This window comes from Cannabis sativa, chromosome 5, assembly GCF_029168945.1.
Source record: "Cannabis sativa cultivar Pink pepper isolate KNU-18-1 chromosome 5, ASM2916894v1, whole genome shotgun sequence".
NCBI lineage: Eukaryota > Viridiplantae > Streptophyta > Magnoliopsida > Rosales > Cannabaceae > Cannabis > Cannabis sativa.
In genome coordinates this window covers 74,426,968-74,451,156 of record NC_083605.1, presented here as the reverse complement: position 1 = coordinate 74,451,156, position 24,189 = coordinate 74,426,968, and the positions used below count along the sequence as shown (strand labels likewise).

General features: G+C 32.5%; 4 protein-coding genes and 1 non-coding gene across 5 annotated transcripts; 3 read left to right on the top strand and 2 right to left on the bottom strand.

The window, feature by feature from the left end:
- The first annotated feature begins 3,666 nt into the window (after positions 1-3,666).
- LOC115716147 (uncharacterized) lies at positions 3,667-8,359 on the top strand. Its single transcript, XM_030644886.2, has 2 exons — positions 3,667-3,943; positions 5,706-8,359. The coding sequence occupies exon 2, from the start codon at positions 5,977-5,979 to the stop codon at positions 7,966-7,968; it is 1,992 nt and encodes a 663-aa protein (XP_030500746.2). The 5' UTR covers positions 3,667-3,943; positions 5,706-5,976; the 3' UTR covers positions 7,969-8,359.
- Positions 8,360-8,776: 417 nt separating this feature from the next.
- LOC115718118 (aluminum-activated malate transporter 5) lies at positions 8,777-13,714 on the bottom strand. Its single transcript, XM_030647078.2, has 5 exons — positions 13,017-13,714; positions 12,034-12,444; positions 11,773-11,912; positions 10,793-10,939; positions 8,777-9,670 (listed from the first exon to the last, which is right to left on the bottom strand). Exons 1-5 carry the CDS (start codon positions 13,369-13,371, stop codon positions 9,008-9,010), a joined length of 1,716 nt encoding a protein of 571 aa, XP_030502938.2. The 5' UTR covers positions 13,372-13,714; the 3' UTR covers positions 8,777-9,007.
- Positions 13,715-18,056: 4,342 nt separating this feature from the next.
- On the top strand, positions 18,057-22,090 carry LOC133038515 (uncharacterized). Its single transcript, XM_061116684.1, has one exon. It carries the CDS (start codon positions 20,486-20,488, stop codon positions 22,088-22,090), a length of 1,605 nt encoding a protein of 534 aa, XP_060972667.1. The 5' UTR covers positions 18,057-20,485.
- On the bottom strand, positions 20,969-21,075 carry LOC133038626 (small nucleolar RNA R71). Its single transcript, XR_009688126.1, has one exon. It is a non-coding gene; the product is annotated as a small nucleolar RNA R71 (small nucleolar RNA).
- Positions 22,091-22,143: 53 nt separating the features above from the next.
- Positions 22,144-22,941, top strand: LOC133038514 (uncharacterized; the record flags this gene model as incomplete). The annotated part of the gene is made up of 1 exon (XM_061116683.1): positions 22,144-22,941. A coding segment is annotated over exon 1 (798 nt), but the record flags the coding sequence as incomplete, so codon positions are not given.
- Between the last annotated feature and the right edge of the window lie 1,248 nt (positions 22,942-24,189).

Genomic DNA, 24,189 nt, shown 5'->3' with positions numbered 1-24,189 from the left:
AAATGAATCTTAATTTTTGGATGAGATGTAACAATTATTTGTATTTTAAGATTTTGGTTGTAATTTTTTTTATTGAGTAAATTCTTGATAATTTTAAATTTTTTCTAAGCATCATACAATTAAAGAATACTATCCATGAAGGAAAAATAATCGAGATTATGAAAACTATATAATAAACGTAAGATTATGAGAACTATATCTAGTAAAAGTAAGAGATTACAGGTGAACATGATTATTTTAATTTTATGATATATACTATTTCAAATAATCATAATTAATCAGCATGTGTCTATATGTTTATATGTTAATGTAATATGAGATATATGACATGTATTGTAATATATAAATATATATAATATTGTAATTTATAATTATACATTAATAGTGTGTTGGAAGGTACTATATAATTACTTAATAACTTGTTTAATTATTGAATTCCACATAATTTAATTCAATAATTATTATAAAATATTGTTAATCAATTATAAAGTATGACATTTAAATGTGTTAGATATTACTCATGTTTTATAATATGTACATGCATAAATCCACACACATATATAAACTGTTTGTCAAGTCATTCTCTTAACAGGAGCGCTAATTATAATCTCTTAATTAACATCTACATTCAAAATCACATGTTAGAATAATTTTTTTTTAATTTTTTTCATAGCAGTATTCGTTATAGTTACAATATCACTCCTGTAAATTTTTAAAAAATTTCGAATAGTTTACAATACTAAAACAGAATTTCTGATATTACGTTCAAAAAATTTCAAACATATTTTCGACACTATAAACTATTCGAAAATTTTTAAAAATTTACAGGATTGATATTGTAAACATAACGAATACCTTTGAAAAAAAAATATTTTAACATGTGTTTTCGAATACAAAAATTAATTAAGAGATTATAATAAAAAATTAACATGAGCCACTCCTCTCCTCTAAATTGCACACACATATTCCATATGTGTAATAAGTGTTAGCTCTCTATATCGTAAATTGCGGCATGAATACTTAATGTTTTAGATTTTATACACTTAAATACCTATTGTTTATTTTTTGAGGCAAAAATACCTAACGTTACAATTCTCTTACACCGTTACTACCACTTCCATTAACTCATAAATATGAACTCATGGAGGGTTCAAATGCATTACATTTATTTTTATTTTATTTTAAAACTTAATATTCTTAATATCAGAAACTAAATGCTACTTGTTTTAAAAAAAAATTGTTCTCATAACAATTTTTACATGATATTAACACTTCAATTCGATAATCATGTTCCATATACTACACTGGTTCACTCAGCTATGGTAATTTAGTATTGCATCTCTTTTATTTATTAAAAAAAACAAGTAGTATTTAGTTTTTGATATTAAAAATATTAAATTTTAAAATAAAATAAAAAAATATAATACATTTGGGCCCTCTACGTGTCTATATTTATGAGTTAATAACGGAAGTGGTAGTAACGGTGTAAGAAAATTGTAACATTAGATATTTTTGCCACTAAAAATAAAAATTAAATATTTAAGTGTATAAAATCTAAAACATTATGTATTTATCCCGCAATTTACTCGCTCTATATATATCCAAAATAGAATAAGTGAGTATACTTATTAATGGTGATGTCTATTTAAAAAAAAAATTAATGGTGATGACTTCTCCTAGAAAAGGAAATAAAAATGTTCTGACTTGTCATTGACAAATGAGAAGTATACCACCACCACAATTTCGTTTTCACATTGAAAAATACAATAAGTAATTAATAACAAATCAATTTTTATTTATTTTTTAAAAAAACTTAATTTTAATTACAAAGATATATGGAAGGTTGAGAAAACGACTACATACATCCAATGAACCATTCCACTAAGGAAACAAAAATAAATAAATAAATAAATAAAACCATTTTCATATTAAGGAAAGTTTATAAACTCGAATCTCCTCTCAATTAGAATAAAATCAGATTTTTTTTCAACAAAAATAAAGAAAAGCAGCCGTTAAGTTTTACCAAAAAAAAATTATCTAAAGATATAATAAGATTGCATTGATACACTTTGAACATTGAGGACAAATATTTAGTTTTTTTTTTTATAATTGTATATCTTCTAATTATTTAAGATATTTAATAAAATTTATTTAAAATAATTTACAATATAAAAATAGAAAATAGTGTTTAAATAATTTATTTTACAGAAGACATTCAATATGTAAATTTTAATTTTTGGGAATGATAATGTACAACTACCATCTTGTGTTAGATTCTTGGGAATGATAATTTATAAGATTTCTTAAATAATTATAATATACACTATCATAAATAAAATAGACTAAATACTAAAATAGAGATAGTGGCGTATCAATACATCCGAACAATAGATGCACGTTTAGAAAGTCATAATGTAATTGAATTTATGTGTAATTGGTGGTAATTACACAATTTAACATATTTGTATGACCATATAATTACATTGTATTGTAACTGTGTAAGTAATTGATTGGTTCCAATTACTCTCTCCAATTCACATGCGAGAATTGAGTGTAGTTATTAAAAACTTTCTATTTTAATACTAACTACTAAAAAATATTATATTAATGTGTAAATATTAATTATTTTGTCAAACAAAATATTATAAATTCATATATAATTACCGCATTATATCTAAAAGCACCTTGTATTTTAAACATTAGTAATTACACTACCTAGTTATTACATAGTTACTTTTAGAGCTCTAAATACAGAACAAATTTTTTGACACGTCACGAAACTGACATGAGCCCGAGAGGCACGAGCACGACCTAGCATGAAAAATATGAGCTTGGAGACGATACGACACGATGCTGCAAATTGGTATGGTACAACACGAAAAAAATAAACTTAAACATGACACGGAAGGATAAGCCACACGAAACATAAGCACGAATAGACTCTAAAAGCACAAAACGTAAAATCCTTATAAGAATTTGATATTAATAAGAAATTATATATGCATTTACTAATAAATATTTAAATTTTAATCATTCTAATTAATTTCTAATTTGATTACGTGTAAAATATTGTTGAAAAATTATATAAAAATAATTGAAATTATAAAAAAAAAATATACATAATTCAGCAATTAACTCAATATCCTTTTTTTTTTTTAAAAAAAAATGTAGAGCCCAAATTTGAGCCTATATAAGAAAACAAACTAATCTATTTATAAAAAAATAAGTAAGTCCGAATAAAGCACGACACAAAAATAGCTTACGGGTCGTATCAGGGTTACTCTTTATTCCTTAAAATATTAACAAAACACGACAAAACACATCTCTTTATAAATTGGTTCATTACGACCTATATTATTACATACTTTTCAAAAGAGCATTGCTCTTAGGCACTAATAAAATTTAATACTTCTAAACAAGTCGCTTTGTGATTAACCAGTAATACTCTTTAAAAATTATTATATTAAACTATATCAGACTCATACGAGTAAGTTGAAAAATACTATTTTTATTAATCAATTAATCAAATTTACCTCTAATTTTATATTTAATTGAAACATACCTCTTTCGATATGTATTATACTCAAAATACCCTAACATAGCATGGAGCTACACTTACTTCGAAACGGCCCCTAGAATTTCCAAAAAGTTTTAACATCTGTAGGTAAAAAAAAAAAAAAAAACCGGGAGCCGTTATTATATTATATTATTATTATTTAATATTTAATAAGACGCGCAGAGAGGAGAGAAGAGGCCTCGCTCGCTCGTGTCTCATATCATTTCTCTCTTTCCTATCTCTTTCCCTCTCTCTCTCGTTCTCTCTTCGCCGCCTCCACCTTCCATTTCTTCTTCTCTTCTCTCCTTCCTTACCGCCGGTCTTAAAACCCTAATCATGACCTCGCCACCCACCTAAACACCGCCACAATAGTCTCTAAATTTTCAGGTATTTTTATTGAATTTTCCTTCTTAATTATATATGTGTATGTATGTTTTTATTATGTATCGAATCCCTGTTTTATTTGGTCTTGGCTCAATTTTGAACTCTGGTGTTATCGCCGTTTTGGTTGATTGATTGATTTATGAGTTTTATTAATCCAGATCTGTTTTGTTGCTCTGAAACGGAGTAAAGGAAGTTTGATTGTCGATTTTTTTTTTTTTTTTTTAATTTTGTATATATATTTTTTAAAGTTTGAGGCTCAGTTGAGCTGAAATTGTTGAGTTTTGATGAGTGAAGTATGAAGCTAAGCGCTCTTTATTGAGTTTTTCTTCTGTTTTTTGGTTTTTGCTTATTAACAAGCATTGCAGAGCTTCTTTTATGCTAAATTATGCTTTTTTTTATATATATTTTTCACTTTTTTTAGCTCTGGTTTCGCATCTGAATCCTTTGAATTCACTTTTCTTAAACGATTTTAGTTATTTTTTATTTTGAATTTCATTGTTTGCAATTATTTTCTTCCCAAAACAAATGTATAGATGTTACAGTTTGTCATATCTTCGAACAAAATGCAGTGTATTGAACTTTTTTTTATTGGAAATTCCGTCAAATTTCAAGTCTTTTACTTTCTTTGATTTCCGTGAAAATTGAGGATTAAGAAGAAAGAAGAAACCTTTTTGTACTTATTTTACCATATTGATTCTTAGAAATTGTTTTTAATTGTGTTTCTAGAGCTTTTGATAATTTTTGTCAAACTTTAGTCACATATTTTTACATCCACATCATTTGACGGAAGTATCTATACAATTTTGCTTCTGTAACCAGAGATTTGTTATCTTGTGCGTCAATAGTTACTTTAAAACGTAGTATGCTTTGTCTTATTTTGGTTTCTAAGACATGTAGTCAGTTCAAACGATGTAATTGTCCTGAACTAGTATGGACCCAGTTTGGACGATATGATTTGATGATTTAAAGTACGAATCTATATTTTGTTGGGTCGGAATTCATTGTTTGAATTTTTGTGTCAATAGTGGTTAAAAAAAAAAGTGGTTCTAGACTGAATTAATTCCAGCAACCAACACATTTTCGTATGTTTTATAATTTATAATTTTAATTTTAGACGGATACCTTTTCTCTCTCTCTCTCTCTCTCTAAAGATGTATTAATTTGCTTCTTTATTTCTGACTACATCTGTTAATATATTTATACATATGGATGTGTGCTTGCTATGTCTTTTGTGTTTAGATGTACATGGTCCTTTTTCAGTTGTTGGTGGCCGTCATAAATAAAGGAGAAAGAGAAAGTGAGGACATTTAAAGACTGTATGCTGTTTTATGGACTAAATTAGTTTTTTTGGAAGGGGATGGAGGTTGAAATAATCTTCCCACCTTAGTTCACTTTTCACTTGTTTTGAGGACAATCTCTTAATATTTGTTTCTTAACTGTGATAATTAATTGGGGCTGTTGAGATCGTAAACCAATTAATTTTGTGTCATGTGTGAGCAAATGAGATAGGGAAGAATGTGTGACATTTAGCTTTCGCAGCGTAATCAGTTTAATTAAAGCCAATTTTGCGTTTTCTTGCAAAGCAATTTTTTTAGTTTATTGATGTGAATAATGCTTCCACTTTCTCCTTTTGTTGAGCAGCTGAGCTCTCCTTTTGTTGTCGTTAAAAGAAGATTTTTTTTTTACCGTGATTTTCTTCCATTATGTTTTCATCATTTTCTTTAGTTTATCTCTGATAATGTGCTTTTTTTTTTGGGTGTAACAGGATGTTTGTCTGCCTTCTTGCTGTGAAGACATCAAGTTACATTGAATTTATGTGCACTCGCTAATAATCCGTGAAAGTCTGGTTTGGGATTTTATTACAGAAAATGGATCGTCGGGATACCTCAGGATTTGTTAGCGGGGGTGGGATGTACTCTTTTAGAGACAATCTAACTCTAGTTTTGTAAATATTATTTTTCTAGCCCGGAAGTCAGGTAGACTGTTCTGTTGCAATTAATTTTAGGTTAGTGTAATATTGAATTTAAGTTATAAAAATGGATGATAGGTTCCAGAACATGGGGTTTGCTGCTAATTATTCTTCAAATGCATTTGGGATTTTGGGTTCTAAGCAATTTAGGGTAGTTGGAGCCGAGTCTCATGCAGATACTATCTTGTGTCTTAATTCCCCTGGCTCCATTCCTTTTATGTCAAACTCAAAGGGAACTAAACGGAAGTGGAGTTCGATTGATCCATCTGCCTGCCAGCAAGTTGGCTCGTCACTGTCTCTTGGGCTTGGCCGTTCTCCAAGTTCCTCGGACAGCAAGGGAAGTTCAGGAACTGCTTGCACTACAATGTCTTCAGCTAAGGAAACTGATGAGGAATCCTCAATGGATCTTGAATTGGACTTTTCTCTACATCTTGGCAATGAAAAGTTGCCCAGCCCAAAGAAACATGCTAGTTCAATTTTGAAAGCAGTGGAGGTGCAGCCCAAAGTTGACTTGGAGTTAAGTCTCTCTACTGGTTTCTGTGAATCTGAAATCACTAGTGTTCATCCGAGTTCCAGTTCACTTCAGTCTGGAGTAGAGATACCACTATCAGCTTTCATGGGTAATAGTGCAGATGAAGGATCAACATCATGTCATTGGAAAGAAGGGATTATTGTGCCACCATTGCCAACATCTTCCATTGCAGGGGATGCCATCTTATTTAAACAGGTTCCCCAAAAAGTTGATCCAACTCCCATTGTTCTGGACCTCTCATCAAGTGTATTAAGCACCCCAAAAAGCTCAGTCACCTGTACTTCCGGGTCAACAATACAGCAGCAATTATCTCAACATCGCAGCACTAGTTCGAAGACATGTCAGATTGAGGGATGTGGAAAGGGAGCCAGAGGTGCTTCTGGCCGCTGTATATCTCATGGTGGAGGTCGTAGGTGTCAGAAACAAGGTTGTCACAAGGGTGCTGAGGGCAGGACTGTGTACTGCAAGGCCCATGGGGGTGGTCGGCGGTGTGAATTTCTTGGTTGCACAAAGAGTGCAGAGGGACGTACAGATTATTGTATTGCTCATGGTGGTGGTCGGAGATGCAGTTATGAGGGTGGTTGCACTCGAGCTGCCAGAGGCAAATCGGGACTGTGTATTAGGCACGGTGGTGGCAAAAGATGTCAAAAAGAAAACTGCACAAAGAGTGCAGAAGGCTTATCGGGCCTTTGCATCTCACATGGAGGTGGCCGACGCTGCCAAGCTACAGGATGCACAAAAGGAGCACAAGGAAGCACCATGTATTGTAAGGCTCATGGTGGAGGAAAAAGGTGCACTGCTGCAGGATGCACCAAAGGAGCTGAAGGAAGCACTCCTTTTTGCAAGGGCCATGGTGGGGGCAAAAGATGTGCTTTTCAAGGTGGCGGGGTTTGTACAAAGAGTGTCCATGGGGGTACTAATTTCTGTGTGGCACATGGAGGAGGTAAAAGGTGTGCCATGCCTGAGTGCACTAAAAGTGCTAGGGGACGGACTGACTTCTGTGTTCGCCATGGAGGGGGTAAGCGATGCAAGTTTGATGGGTGTGGCAAGAGTGCACAAGGCAGCACTGATTATTGCAAGGCTCATGGTGGAGGAAAGCGATGCTCTTGGGGTCATCCAGGATCAGAATTCGGCAGCTGTGCTAGTCCTTGCAACTCATTTGCAAGGGGAAAAACAGGCCTATGTGCACTCCACAGCGGCCTGGTACAGGACAAGAGAGTTCATGGAGGTGCAACCATAGGATCTTTAGTTCAAGAAACCAAACTCGACAAGGTGAAAGAGGTTGTCCCAGAGGACATGAACATAGATGTTTCAAAGCTGACTTCAGCAGACAGCACAGGTTTTGGCTTGAATCAGTTTGGTGGTCCAAGTAATTTCCCAGTCGGGGAAGGTAGAGTGCATGGCGGAAGTCACTTCATCAAGGTGAGTTCTGTTCTCGGAGCTAGCAGCAGCAGCAGCAACGTAGGTGTCAAGGACGCTTCCGTCGAGCCAATGAAATCATACATTATTCCTCAGAATTGGATGTAATGTAAATCTCTGCTCCTTCTCTCATCTTTATTCTGTTAGGTTTTGCCATAGTATGTATGACAGGGTGGTTTCCTGGCATGTCCGTGTCATTTTCTTTTTAGTCAGCCTGGCGTCTTCGTATATTAGTTAAAGTTCTTCTAAGTTGTCAATTCATTGGTTCGTAGTGGGCAGAACCATTTATGCTTTCACAGTCTAGAGTGACAGTGAATAAAATCAAAAGGTAGTTGGTTGGGTCTTTGGATTTCCTTCTTTCTTGTAAATATTTATAAAAAAGAAATCCACAGTCAAGTTTGTTGTGAATACAGGTTGTTGCATCCTCACCTGTAAGGTCGGTCAGTTTGTCAGACATTCTGGTTATATTAATAATAAAGCCTATCTTTCGGTGCTATAATTCTCTTTCTATTCTGCTAATATGATTATTACTTAATGGTAATCTTATTTTGTTAAAAAAGAAGTGTCATAATTCTTTGCCTATATTTCTTGGTTGGGTGATAATGAGAGTCGTATTCAAGTTTGATACCAACTAGAAATTACTATTTGAAAGAGTTGAAAAAAAAATGAAATTCTAAATTTCTACTGCAGGAATGATGAGCTTTTTTTACCTTATACACTAGTAGTGTTGATGGAATAGATCCTTAGGTTTGAAAAGAAAATTAAATTAAATAAAATGAAAATATAAAATATAATTTAGTGGTTGTTATATAATTGTTAAAAGTCTGCAAAAAACTGAATATACTGTGCTGCTGCATTTTGAAGTCATCAATAAGAACTTACAATCTTGACTTTTTGGGATGTATAACACTAATAATTATGTCCACCACTGATTATGAGAACAATAAGTTTGGTGACTACCAATTGTGACACGTGTATATATGTATAGAAATATTATGTAGAATAAGAAAAAGAACCAACCAACATCAACAAGAGGCAAAAACCTTGCTTTAGTAATTTTACATTTTATTGTTTTGTCTTCTTTTCTTTTCTATCTTGATCATAATTAATACATGATTTTTCATGTTTTAAATAAGGAAAAAATTTGTTAGTGTAATCCGTCATGTTTGAACTTAGCTAACTTAGAAAGCTCATCAACTGCTTCAACTAAGTGGTCAAGCCTTGCCACAAACTCAATAAGCAAAGAAGTGAAGTTCACCAGTGACAGTGATGCAGTGCTCTCTAAAGCTTTCATTCTTGGTAAAAAGTCTGTATTCAAGGCCCCGTCTTCTTCATAAAAAGTATCTAATTGTCTCGAAGGCCAGGAATGCAGCCTTCTCGATTGCTTTCTCATCAGCTCGTGGTAAGATTCAGCCTGAACTACTGTTGAGTTTTGTGTCTGCAGCATCTGATTATTTGAGTTCATTTCATTGTTGTTGTTGTTGCTATCAAATTCACTACAGGCCAGTAACTGGTTTATGTCGACGAGAGTGGACGACATGGTGGGAGAGAGCTTGGGGAGCGGCTTTGAAGCGTTGTCAGATACTGAAGGAAGGACACCAGAGCAGGAGGGGGATGTGAGGAGATACGAGTGCAAGTCTACTGCACGCTGCAGTGTCACGGCCGAGCTGTGTACTTTCTTGAGTAAGGAAGTTTTGATGCTTCGATTCATGTTGCATATGTCTTTGCCTAATACTCTGATTAATTCTGCAGCCTGGTTTGTTGCATCCTGAATTTCGGACTGGAATGCAATTCGGAGATTGTACGGTGCCTGTTAGGATGATTATGATGTCAATGTGAGTGTGTTACAGTTAAGAGTATGAAACCGAAATAAATAAACAAATAAATTGAGTGATGAATTTCCGGTCATTTTAACTTTTGTTAGTTCTAAGTTTTCGATTCTCTTTCGGGATTTAATACTCTACTGATGTTGCTTGCTTGTGATGATGATTCAAGTAGAGTGCATCTTCAAAAAGGTACCGGAAAGGAGAAGGGATATGATGCACACAATAACTTTCAAGTTTTGCATACCTTGAAAAGGTGAGAGAATATAGAAAGCTAGCTATGCAGTTTTCCCATGTGAGTATTGCTATGACTCTCAGAACCTGAAAACCTCAGATATAAATTTATATATGTATATATATACATATATTTATATATATATTTGTCAAAAGACAAAAGCTTGGTGACAAAGGATCTGAGCTCTAAAAAACACTAGTAATTTCTCATTCACCCTTGGCTTCAAAGTTTGAAACTTTTGTTTTCCTTCATTGTCTCACAGTCTGATCATTTTATATTATTAATATTTTTTGGCTAACATATGATAATAAAACATAGGTACCTTTCATTTGTTTTATTTTTTTCTTTCTTGATTAATTAATTAGCTAACTAAACTGAATAATGATCTTTTGTTTAACACAACCTATAGTGAAACATTGTTCCACAGGTGTTATTCTGTTTTAAAAGTAAAAAAAACTCATGTTAGGAGTTGGGACAGAGAACAAACAGAACATGGATATGTCTGGTCTGGTCAGAGATTTTTATTTACCTATTAAACTATACTTATATTCCTTCTTCAAACACCCCACCATAAGACCTCTCCAATTTGAGAATAAAAAAGAGCATAATTCCCTTCTCTAATATTCTCTCCCTTGTCATGAGAAATCTAAACCAGCAAAGAAAGTCTTTTCTTTGTTCTTCTTTTTGGGATTATTGTTAATTTTATTTTTTACTAAAAAAAATCTCAGATTCCTTAGTTTTTTCAGCATCTTGGTTTCTGATTCCTTTCAAGTGGGTTGTGAATATCCCTTCTCTAATTATTAAAGTTATATGAGAGTGAGAGTTCCAAATAGAATATGTGCTTATATGAGAGAACAATTAAAAGAAAAGATACCTGGATTTCAGAGTGTAAAACACCATGAAGTGCCATAACTTCATAGGCACAATATCTCAAAACAGCTCCAACTTTGACATACTCACACCATGGATAGAAGAAATGTCTGAACCTACCATGTGGTGGCTCCCACTTCGCAGAATTAGCCTAATTGTGTCATCAAATCAACACCAAAATCAGACATAAAATCTTCTTAAGTAAAAACACAGCATCACAACACTATTCGGTGACATTTGGTTTAATAGTAGTAATAATGATAATATTAGTATAGTATTGAGAAGTTTGGTTTATTTGTAATGGTTATGGGAATGAGTGGTGTAATTGACACAAATATCCTTACGATATTTTTTTGGGCAATAGAAGGGTATAAAGTAAGGGTATAAGGGTAATTTTACTTTTATATAAGCTATTTAGAATTTTTACAATTTCACATGTATTAAATCATGCCTCTGAACTTTTAAGCTCATTAAATTTTTTTCCTGAAGTATTGAGATGGTTGAATTTAAAGATTTTTGTCCAAACATGATTTGGTAAATATTAAAGTCTTAGTAACATGATTTAGTACATAAACAATACTAAATTAGTTAAATAGACTGAAATTGGATAAAAGTCTTTAAATTTAACAATCTCAAAAGTTTAAGAAGAATTTTAACGACTAAAAATGTTTAGAAAACATGATTTAGTACATGTCAAAATTTAGAGGCAAAAATCCTAACTAGCCTTTAGCCATATATATATAAATGGTGTAATAGTGATTACACAGTGTGGAGCTTTAATACTTATTCATATAAATGGTATAATGTTGATTATATTGTAAATGCTTCAAAACCAAACCAAATTAATAATGGAATTGTAATGGTGATTTCATTACGATTACAATTAGGCCAAATCAAACATGGCCTAATGAGTAGTACTACTTTTACATGTCATTCATTATTATATTTACTATAAACATTTGAGAAAAGTAGTTTAAGTATTACCAAATTCTCAAGTTTAGCTGAGGAGTTCAATGTGGTTTTGCATTTCTTGTAAGCAGGCTCATCTGGGAACTCATCCATGACAGTCTTGAAGAACTCAGCATGTTCTGATCCATCTTCTGATAAGTACTTTCTCACACATTCTATATTTGATTTTCAACACAAAACACGCATATCATTGCTTTGTATATAGTATTATATTGAATTGAATTGTATTATCTAAGTACAATCTACCAAACACACTTCTAATTATTAATTATGTACCTTCGAGCGAGTCAGCGACCGAGTTGAAATTCTTAACTATCTCCTTATGCAATTGCTCTCCAGCCCAGATTGGACAAACCAGAACATTCACTAGTACAGCCACAACTCCTCCAATGGCGATCGAGTAGAGCCGATCCATGGAAGTCCGCATTGGATTTCCCATTCGGTAACCGGAAACTATGATCAAACAGTAGGTGAAGAGTATGACCCTGAATCCATACTCATATGGGACTAAAGATGGCCATAATTTCATGAATGAAGTTATAGTGCCAACTAAAAAAATGCTAATGCCAATGATGATAGGCTCAGCTACTCGACCAGCACAAAGGGCTAGCTGAGCTACACCAATGGCCAAGATTCCAGCTAGTAAACTCCCAAGAGCTCTATTGAATCCTCTGTTAAATGTTGCTCCTATACAATTAAAAATTAAAAACAAATAATCATACTTCTTGATATTGATAACAACAAAACACACATAATATTTTACTGCAAAACTAAATTAAGTGAAAAATTTTCAGTAGTATTTTTCTTTTGTACCAATAAAATATTACAGACAAAAGAAATTGTGATTTTTGTGATTAAAGGGTTCGTTTGGTACGTCGTATTACACCGTATTGTATAATATTATATTGAATTGTATTTTATGCGATATTTTTATGTAAAATTATATGTGGTATTAATTTTTATGTACACTTAAATATAAAATATTGTAGTATAAATTAAAGTTTAATATAGTATTATATAAAAAATATGATATATAATCCAATTCAATATAATACAACACGACGTTCTAAATGAGTCTTAAATATTTTAGAAAATTAACGAGACATGGGTAGAAATTTGTTCTTTATAAATTATTTTTTCACTAAAATTAAGATTTTTTTTAATGTTTATATTAAAAAGAATGTGTATTGTTGCAATTAATAAAAAGTTATAGTGAAATACATTATTATAAATATATATATATGTATATGTATACATACCAACTGTGTATTCGAACATAATGGCAACAGTGAGAATGGACCAAATGATGTTGGTACCAAAGACTTCATAAGGTGCTCTGAATAGAATAAGCAAAGACACAAGCAACACTGCAAGCCCAACTTTAAGTGCAAATATTACTCTATTAGTGTCTTCTTTAGCAAATTCCCACACCCTCTTAATCCAACCTTCACATGAATTCAAGATCCCACCACCACTAGACCTCTTGCCGGCCGCCCCCACCACCACCGCCACCGCCCCCGTCCCCTCGTGCTGCTTATTACTATTACAAGTGATACTAGCTTTGGCAGCTGATGAAGGAATGTCAATCTCAATACTACCCTTTTTTCCATTCATTCTCCAAACAATGTTATATTTCTTGTTTTGTCACAATATAGTTTTTTTCTTTTGGTTGGTTCACAAATGGAATGAGATTATAATGAGAATACTACTCTATTATATGGTACATAAAATTTGAGGGTGTGTGGGAAATGAGTGATGAGAAAGTTAATTTAAAGAGGAATAGTAGTATAAGGGTTGCTTTAATAATATATGCATGCAACTAGTTTGGGAGATAAGTCATTAGGAGGAAAAATAAAAGAATAAAATAAGATATAATAATAATAATAATATGGGAAAGAAAAATAAAATTAAATAAAATGGAGGTTGCTATATGAAACTGAGGATAAGAAGATGCTTAATTTCAATAATGTTGCATGGAAGAGAGAATTAGAATATCTCAAATTTGCATGGCAATTAATAATGCTATTCTTCTTTCTTCACTCCATGTATGAATATATATAAATATATCTTTGCTATATATTGCTCTCCTCTTCTTAATTATTAAAATGTCATTTTCATTTACCATTCATCATGCATATACATATATATACAATATAATAAACACACATTATTTCTATTTGTGATGTAGATTAATTCAGGATCTATGATTAAAATTAAAAAAAATATATATATGTGATAAAGAATCTGAAAATTATTGTTTCCATATTACACCCTATATATATAACTATATATATAAGTGCACCAATATTGAACAAATTAAATCATTAATCTACAATTAAGCTAATAATGCCAGTAAGTACTCGCGACGGTGTTAAAAACAATTTTTTTTAAAAAAATTACCGCTATAAAAATAAATTAAGCGAATATTTAAAACCGTCGAAAAAATAAAACATTCCTAATTGTTTTAAACGGCCGGGAGGTATAGGCGACAATTTTTAAACGTGCTTTAAAAAATTCTATGTATTTTTAAATGGGAATTGCTTACGGATTTTCCATGCTTGAATTTAACGCGTTTCAAATCTAAAATTTTATTTCTCACATCTTAAATTTCATTTCCTGCCTCTTAAGCTATAACTCCCCCCCCCCCCCCCCAAAAAAAAAAAAAAAAAGATCTTATTTTTTCAAAGTTATTTGTAAATTTTATTTTATTTCTCAGCTCTCTCTCCTCCGCGACCACGAGTCACGCCATCCCTCTCCTCCACTCTCTCTCACTTCGTCCTTCTCCTCCGCTCTCTCATAGCAACACAAAGGTAAGCACAACATTCTCTTATTTACTGTATAAATTTTTATTAGCTATGATTTAATTTGTTGATCTTGATCTATGTGTGTGCAAAAAAAATTAAAGCTTGCAATCCGAAGAAAGTTTCGAGAATAGTCAAGTGAAAAGCAATCTGAAGCTTGTAAAAGAAAGTTTTGAGGAGGAGGAAAGCGACAGTGGATGAGGATGAAGCTTGTAAAGGTTTTCGAGCGGCTCCGACATATGCGAGAAGTGGTTCCGAAGAGGATGAAGACGATGACTTTGTTTTTTGAGGGGGAAATCCACTATAAGCCACAGTTTAAAACCATTGGTTATACTATAGGTTACGTTTTAAAATCGTGGCCTATAGTATCAACTATAAAATTGTCGGAAATTCTTTTCCCTAATTTTTTTACCGTCACCTATTCTACCATATATTCTCGACCGTCAGGAATTCTTTACCGGGTGTAAAACTGTCACGAATTCCGTATTTTTTAGTAGTGTTATAGTATACTACTCATGAATAATACCTCTTAAAATATAACCATTACAGTAACATGATCCTTTTATCATATTCTATTCAATTTTATGGTGAAATGAGTGACGTGGTGGATGGTAGTTATAAATAGATGCACATTAAATACTTTTTTTTTTATCCTTTTTACTTTAATGATTAAAATACTATAAATATAAATATCAATATAAATTATTATATAAAAAGTCTTTTATTCTATTATTTATTAACATAAAAACGGTTAAAGGTATTTAATTTGCGTTTATTTATCAACGATCATCCACTGCTTCACTCATTTTACAATAAAATTACATAGAATATATAATAGAAGGGTTACGTAACTGTAAAATATATTTCAATGGGTATTATTAACAAGTTATACATTATAAGGGGCACAACTTAACAGTGTAAAAAGTTCAATGAGTAAAAATACTAATTATTCTATTAATAAAAATCTCTCTTTTTTATTTCTTCTGAATTGTTTTGTGTGTGCACAAAATCATTTTGATTGAGCCAAATATAAGTTTACAAAATTTGAAAGATTTTCTTTCTATTTTGAAAGATTTATTATTTTAAAATTTTAGAGTGTGTTTGAAAAGTTATTGTGTAATTATTAGGGTGCAGTAATAGTCTAGTAATTACACAATATTTAAAATACCAGAGTGTTTAGACATGAGATGATAATTATTATATATAAATTGATAATATCTTATTTGATAAAATAGTTAGTTATTACACATAAAAATAATATTTGTTAGTGGTTAATACTTAAAATTGAAAGTTTTTAGTAATTACGTAGTGTAATTAGAGGTGTGCATAAATCGATCAAATCTAATAATAACTGACCAATCTAATTACAATCGATCGTCAAACATTGAATTTCCAATTATGATCGGATCAAATTGGATGTTATCTTTGAATATTCAATTGGATAGGATCAGATGTTGGATGGGGTGTCCTAAAATCCAATACATCTATCATCCAATCAAATTAATTAATATTTTCATTTAATTTGAATGAGTAATTAGATTTTATTGTTATACATAAAAATATAGAAATTTTTACATGAAAAATCACTTTTGCACAATTTATTACCAAAATATTCCTACACGCCCATATCAACTTTTTTACTTACAATGTTGGTTTTATTACACAAATACCACTTAGTCATCATTCCATCCATCATCAATCAAATCCTACTCTCTTCCCTCTCTTTTTTCATTTTCTATCAATCAATCCATCATTTCACTCTTTTTTTTTCTTCTTTTCTTTTTATTTTTAATTTTATTTCAGTTTTTAATTTTTTATTTCTAATTTTATTTCAGTTTTTAATTTTTAATTTTTAATTTTATTTTCAGTTTTTAATTTTTAATTTTTTTTCCATAACAATTCTTTTTTTATTTTTATTTTTAATTTTTAATTGTAAACCTAGTTTCTTATATATTGTTGCTTAGGTCTAGGATTGACTTCTATCAATCAATCCATCATTTCACTCTCTTTTTTCCTTCTTTTCTTTTTATTTTTAATTTTATTTCAGTTTTTAATTTTTAATTTTTAATTTTATTTCAGTTTTTAATTTTTAATTTTTTTACATAACAATTCTTCTTTTCTGTTTATTTTTAATTTTTAATTGTAAAGCTAGTTTCTTATATATTCTTACGAAGAAACGGACCTTGATAACATATGGAGCGACTGTGTAGAGAATAAAGCCAGAAAGAGTATAGACAACAAAAGCTAATACCTGAAGACAAAATCAAATAATAAAGAATAGTCGAAGTCAAGGAAAGTGTTCTGAGAAATGAAAAATATTTTCACTGGTTTTAGGCACAATCTTAGGAAATCATTGTGCTTCTTATGTATGTTTGCTCAACAAATAATGCAGAGATTTCATTGTCAACGTTTCTGGGAAAAAAGCTAATGTTGGTACTGATGTTCGAACCGAGGTTTGTTTTCGGTTTCTTTTTGGTTTTCTTCCATATTTGAAATTTTACACCTTCTGTATGTATTTTTTTAATATGTTTTTTATCTAGTTGTTTACTGTCCATTTTTATATCATCAATGGGTAACAATGAGATTTATCATGGATGTTGATGTTCAAAGAGTTTTTCCTGTATTTTAGTTTGTATACAGTTGTTTTGTAGTTTTATTATAGTTTTGCTACTTGCATATGTTATTTCACTATAAAATTAATATGCAACTATTTGCACAAAACTTACTATGTACAACTACTATTTCTTAGTCCCCATCAAATTAAATTCTTGCATAATATATAAACTATCATAAAACGATAATGCAACTATAAGACAACTATTTGCACTTGCATACAGTTGTTTAGAAGTTTTATTATAGTTTTGCTACTTGCATATGTTATTTCACTATAAAATTAATATGCAACTATTTGCACAAAACTTACTATGTATAACTACTATTTCTTAGTCCCCATCAAATTAAATTCTTGCATAATATATAAACTATCATGAAACGATAATGCAACTATAAGGTAACTATTTGCACTTGCATACAGTTGTTTAGAAGTTTTATTATAGTTTTGCTACTTGCATATGTTATTTCACTATAAAATTAATATGCAACTATTTGCACAAAACTTACTATGTATAACTACTATTTCTTAGTCCCCATCAAATTAAATTCTTGCATAATATATAAACTATCATAAAACGATAATGCAACTATAAGGCAACCAAAATAAAAAATAAATCAAAATGTAACTGTATATAACGTAGATGTATTATTTGTGACAGTCAGTAGTCCCGTGATCCGTAAGGGGAAATACCGGGTAAGCTGTGCAATCCCACACCGCCTGGGGAAGGTCAAGTGGGATGATTCTGAGACTGTGTAGGTATGAGACGTTGAAGAGAGCTTAAATGGATTGATTGGTACTACCTATATCAACAAGGTGCATCTTGTTTTTCGGTAGCCCATCTCGAAAAAACTCCACAGTTAAGCGTGCTTGGCCTGGAGCAATTTCAAGGATGGGTGACTGATTAGTGGTTAAAAATACACTTTTATTTATTTTAAATGATAAAATAAATTGAGTTTTAATTGATATTTTCATGAAATTATTGTAATATATTTTATAAATGAAAATATTTGATTTTGATTCAATTTATGTCTTTCTTGTAGGAATTAAAGTGTATTTTTGTTGAAAGAAAGAGGAAGGAGCAAAGTTGAAAAGAAATGAAGAAAAAAATGGCATTTTTGTTGAAGTCCAAAGCAACCCAACCCAAAAAGGTTAAGCCTAGCCCATGAAGCTCATCATCAATTTTGTCTCTTCCAAAGCATGTGATGCAATGATGATAAGTCTAGGTCATCATCAACCCTATTTTCCTCTTCCACACTCAACCTTCATCCAAAGAGTAGAAGTCAAAATCACAATGATAACAAAAATAATATTAATTTTATTTTTGATTTGAAATGTCAAATTTAATCTTAATATTTATTTTATAATCCCAAATTTTTATTTATTTATTTTTAGTCCTTTTATGGCTCTATAAATAGGAGCTCATTTTAGTAATTTGGAGAGTGTAATTTTTAGTGTAGAAAAACTATAGCAAAATTCTCTCAACTTTTCTTCTCATCTTTTCTCTTTAGAAATTTTATGAGAATGATTAGCATAATGGTCTAATCTTCCTTGGAAGGTTAGGGATGATTCCATATGCAAAGTGAGGTTATTTTGTATCTTTGATTCACTTTTTGTTGTAATGTTTATTTGAGTAATGCAAGTTCATATTCCACTTTTATTTTTATGTTCTTCTTCCATCTATACTATCTATGCTATTATACCAAATATATATATAGACTTAGTCATGCTCTTTCTATATATTTTTATTTAGTGATTATAGTAATGATAGTATTGCTCATTTCTATCTTTTATGTTCATTTTTATTTACTTTTAGTTAAATGATATATAGGTTTAGTCATGCTCTCCCTATGTGTCTAAAAATTAATAAAAGTAATATTAGTGTTCATTTCCTTCACTATCACATCCATCTCCATCTCTATCTCTTTGTCATTATTTTTACTAAAAATATATAGGATTAGTCATGCTCTTTCTATGTGTTACTATTTAGTAAAAATAATATTGATGTTTAGTTTTATATTTAATCTTTTATTGCATTATTGCTTGATGTATAATGTCATTTCTAGGTTCTACATAAGATTAAATTATTTCTTTTATTTTTAAGAACTTGTATACTCAAAATATAATGAACTTTAATGTTACATCATTTGTGTCAACTTAGTGAATCAAAGGTACAAAATAACTAAACAAGCATATGGATGATTCTTGAAGCCTTTCTCTCTTTTATTATTGATTACACCTTTATTTGCTTTCCTTTAATATTTATTACCAAAACAAAAATCACAAAATCATTTGTTACTATTATCACTTATTATTAACCTTTTGTTTTTATTTTTCTACTAACGCTTTTGTCCATAATCACCTCCCTGTGGAATCGACCGCCCGATCTATACTACAACCACCGCTAGTGGAAGTCACATTTGGGCGTTAAACAAATTTTGGCGCCGTTGCCGGGGAGGTAATTTTTCGAAAGCTAGTGAAATCTACAATCAAGAGGTTAGTAACTTTTTTTTTTTGTTACATTTTATTTTCTTGTGAATATTGTCTTATGTTGTGTAAATATTTGTAAAAAAAAATACCAAGAATTCAAAGTATGCTCTAAGGTTGCGGTTTTATCCGATCTTCCTTATCAGAAATGATTTCTTGAAAAAAAAAAAGTCTATTCCCTTTATTTTTTTTTATTTTTTTACTTTAATTTTTGTTTAGTGTGATTGTTTATACTATCTTTTAGTTATTGTTTCTTTTTTTTCATTAGTGTTTTATTTGTCTTTTTCTTAGTACTCATAGCATTTAAGTCCTCTAAAAAAATCATAAAATACAAAAAAAAAAAAGTAAGTTATAAAAACTTCTTCATAAAACGCTTAGTATTTGGTACAACGGTGTAATATTGTATATGACACAAACCAAGATTGTTCTGTCTAGAAAGATTGGTTTTTAAATAAGGTTTGTGTTAGTGTACCCTCCACCTTACCTGGGAACCTCGGTTCTGTCTAGGCAAGGTTGGGACGAAGCGGTACCTTGGCAACCTTTCCAATTGGCCTGGGAACATTTTTGTGTTAATCATTGTAATATTACATTTTTGTGCTATTTACTATAACAAAAACAACCTTGTTTTATCAAAAATAAGCAACTCATTTTTGCTTAGAAAGGTCTTTGGTCGAAAAGGTTAGTGAACCCTTCACACTTACCTAGTAAACCCCGGGGAGTTCTAGTAAGTTGTGAAGGACCATTCTAAAAACCTCCAAAGTAACCTGGGAACAAGTTGAACAAAAAAATTAAATATATTTAAAAAAAAAAAAAAAGCAAACAAGAGTGGATGAGTAACTCTTCTTCTGACGAAACCACTTCTAGTGAAACTTCGTCCAATCCATCCACTACTCCTTCTCCCATTCACACGATAATCGGTAATCCCTTCGCAATGAATAATAATAATGAAATACAACAGAGAACACTTAATGATTACCTTCACCCCACCCAAACTTCCATACCATCATGCTTCATATTTCCACCTAATATGCCAAGTCTTGGTGTCAAACCCGGCATTATTCAACTTTTGCCAACTTTTCATGGAATAGAAAATGAAAATCCATATGTGCATATTAGGGAATTTGAGGAAGTTGTTGACACTTTTTATGACCGAGCAACCATCAATGATGCTGCACGCTTAAAGTTTTTTCCCTTCTCCTTGAAGGATAAAGCTAAAAGTTGGTTGTATTCTTTGAGATCTAGGTCTATCGGAACATGGGAAGAAATGACCAAAACATTTTTTGTTAAATATTTCCCTGTCCATAAGACCAACAGTTTGAAAAGACAAATCTCAACATTTTCCCAAAAAGACAATGAAACGTTCTATCAAGTCTGGGAGAGATTTAAAGATCTCTTAAGTCAGTGTCCACACCACGGGTACGAGAGTTGGCGCATCGTCAGCTACTTCTATGAAGGCCTCACAAGTCGTGAGCGCCAGTTCGTAGAAATGATGTGCAACGGTGAGTTCCTTCAAAAGGAACCCGAAGAAGCTCTTGAGTTTCTCATTGAGCTTGCTGAAAAATCTCACACATGGACTGGTCCAAGTGCTGCTGAAAGCACCAACAGAAATCGACCAGCTGGGATTTACCAACTTCGGGAAGAGGACAGCTTAAAGGCCCAAGTCGAATCTTTAAAAAAGCAAATTGAAATCCTTACGACTAAAGATGGCCAAAAAGGGTGCATGGTTGCCCAAGCACAATCCAGACCACTCGAACCTTGTTTCGTTTGTGGAGAAAATGGGCATTTAGCTAAGGACTGCTTAGTTTACAAAGAAATGAAGGGGGTTCATGAGGAGCAATGCAATGCCTTAGGGCAATATAACAAGCCATTCTCCCATACGTACAACCCTGGTTGGAGAAACCACCCGAATTTCAGTTGGAGAGATAACTCTAACCAAGCTCAAACATCTGGAGGACAATGGAGAAATGAGCATCAAGCTCAACCTCCAAAGGCATATCCTACGCCTCAATACAATGCTCAACAACAAGGGAACTCCCTTGAAAGCACTATTCATGCATTCATTGAGGAACAAGCTAAAATCAATCGCCAATTAAAGGAAGATGTCCAAGAAATAAAAAGTCAATTTTCAAAATTGACCGCATCCTTGGCTATTTCTGAGAAAGGCAGACTTCCTTCCCAACCTCAATTCAATGCACAAGGGCAACATATGGCTGAAACCTCCACCTCTAATGATCCCATCGTTAAAGGGGTTAATGCCATCACAACAAGAAGTGGTAAAACTTTGGAAGATCAATCCATCAAAACCACTACTTCAAATTCAAAAGTTGCCCCTGACAGTGCACCAATAAATGCTCAAGCAAAAGTACCATTTCCTGTGCTCTTAGACACATTGGGAAAATTCCCGAAAACCGAGCCGAACTCCTTGAGCACTTGACACACGTGAAGATTAATCTTCCTTTGCTTCACATCATAAAACAAGTGCCACTTATGCCAAAATCATCAAGGACTTGTGCAATCGCTAAGAGAAAGCACCATGTCAAGAAGATCGCTTTCTTGATCGAACAAGTGAGTGCGGTGATCGAACAAAAGACACCGCCAAAATACAAAGATCCTGGTTGTCCCACCATTTCATGCCAAATTGGGACTCATGAAGTCAGCCAAGCTTTGCTTGACCTTGGCGCGAGTGTGAATCTCATGCCTTACTCTGTGTACTCGCAACTTGGTCTTGGAGAAATGAAGCCAACATCTGTTGTCTTTGACTTCTTGGCCGACCGCTCTATCAAAAAGCCTCGGGGTATTGTTGAGGATGTTCTTGTTCAAATTGAGAAATTCTATTATCCCGTGGACTTCCTTGTTCTGGATACTCAATCTGTGGTCAACATGGAATCCAAGATTCCCATCATCCTTGGAAGACCATTCCTTGCCACTGCAAATGCTTTGATCAATTGTCGTAATGGTCTAATGAAAATATCATTTGGAAATATGACACTTGAGGTCAACATTTTTCACATTGGGAAACAACTTCAAGAGGATGAAGAATGTCATCAAACATTCATGATTGACAATCTTGTTTCTGAAGAGATTCAATTGCAAAGAAATTTCGTTAATCTTGATGAACTCCTCTCACGCCTTGAAAATGAAAATCCCAGTTTTGTTGAGTCCGCTCTTGCTACCGTTGATCAATTGGACACACAAAACAGAGGGAAGAAATTTTGGAAGCCACACTTTGAAGCATTACCTCGTGAGAGGGAAACGCTAAAAGCTTCTGCCGAAGAACCTCCCAATGTTCAATCCGAACCAACTTCCAAAGGGTTTGAAACATGTTTTTCTGGGAGATGGCCAAACCTTTCCAGTTATCATCTCGTCCGACCTTCAACTTTCTCAAGAATTGCAGTTACTCGAGCTACTGCGAAAATACAAACATGCGATAGGTTGGACGTTTGCTGATATCAAAGGTATTAGCCCTCGAATTTGCACCCACCGAATTAATCTGGAAGAAGAAGCTATCCCACGAAGGGACCCTCAAAGAAGACTGAACCCACCAATGAAAGAAGTGGTGAAAAATGAAGTGTTAAAACTTCTTGATGCTGCTATCATTTACCCGGTGGCCGATAGCAAATGGGTCGATCCGCCTCGGTAGTACCTAAGAAATCAGGTGTTACTGTTGTCCAAAATGAAAAAGGGGCCCTTGTTCCCACCAAAACTGTGACGGGTTGGCGCATGTGCATTGATTATCGAAAATTGAATGCCGCCTCCCGTAAAGATCATTTCCCACTCCCATTCATTGATCAAATTCTTGAGCGCGTAGCTGGTCATCCTTTCTACTGCTTTCTCGATGGTTATTCAGGTTACTATCAAATTGAGATTGCATTAGAGGACCAAGAGAAGACCACTTTCACTTGTCCTTTTGGAACATATGCTTTCCGGCGTATGCCATTTGGACTGTGTAATGCACCAGCTACTTTCCAAAGATGCATGATGAGTATTTTCAGTGACATGATTGAAAACACCATGGAAGTTTATATGGATGACTTAACCGTCTTTGGAAAATCTTTTGACGCATGCCTTCTCAATCTTGAGGCTGTTTTAAAACGTTGCATCGAGAAAGGTCTTGTGCTTAATTGGGAAAAGTGTCATTTTATGGTATCTTCTGGAATTGTCTTAGGCCACATTGTTTCTGAAAAAGGGATCGAAGTTGATCAATCTAAAATTGACCTCATCTCTAAACTTCCTACCCCTAAGACTGTCAAAGACATTCGGTCATTTCTTGGCCATGCTGGTTTTTATAGGAGGTTCATAAAGAATTTTTCAATGATTTCTCGTCCATTATGCAACCTCCTAGCCAAAGATGCTACTTTTGAGTGGACCCCAAAGTGTGAGGAGTCCTTCCAAACACTTGTGAATTCACTCACTTCTGCTCCCATTATTCAATCACCCGATTGGAGTCTTCCTTTTGAAATCATGTGTGATGCCAGTAATTTTGCTGTTGGAGCTGTTCTTGGACAACGAAGGGAGGGGAAACCTTTTGTTGTC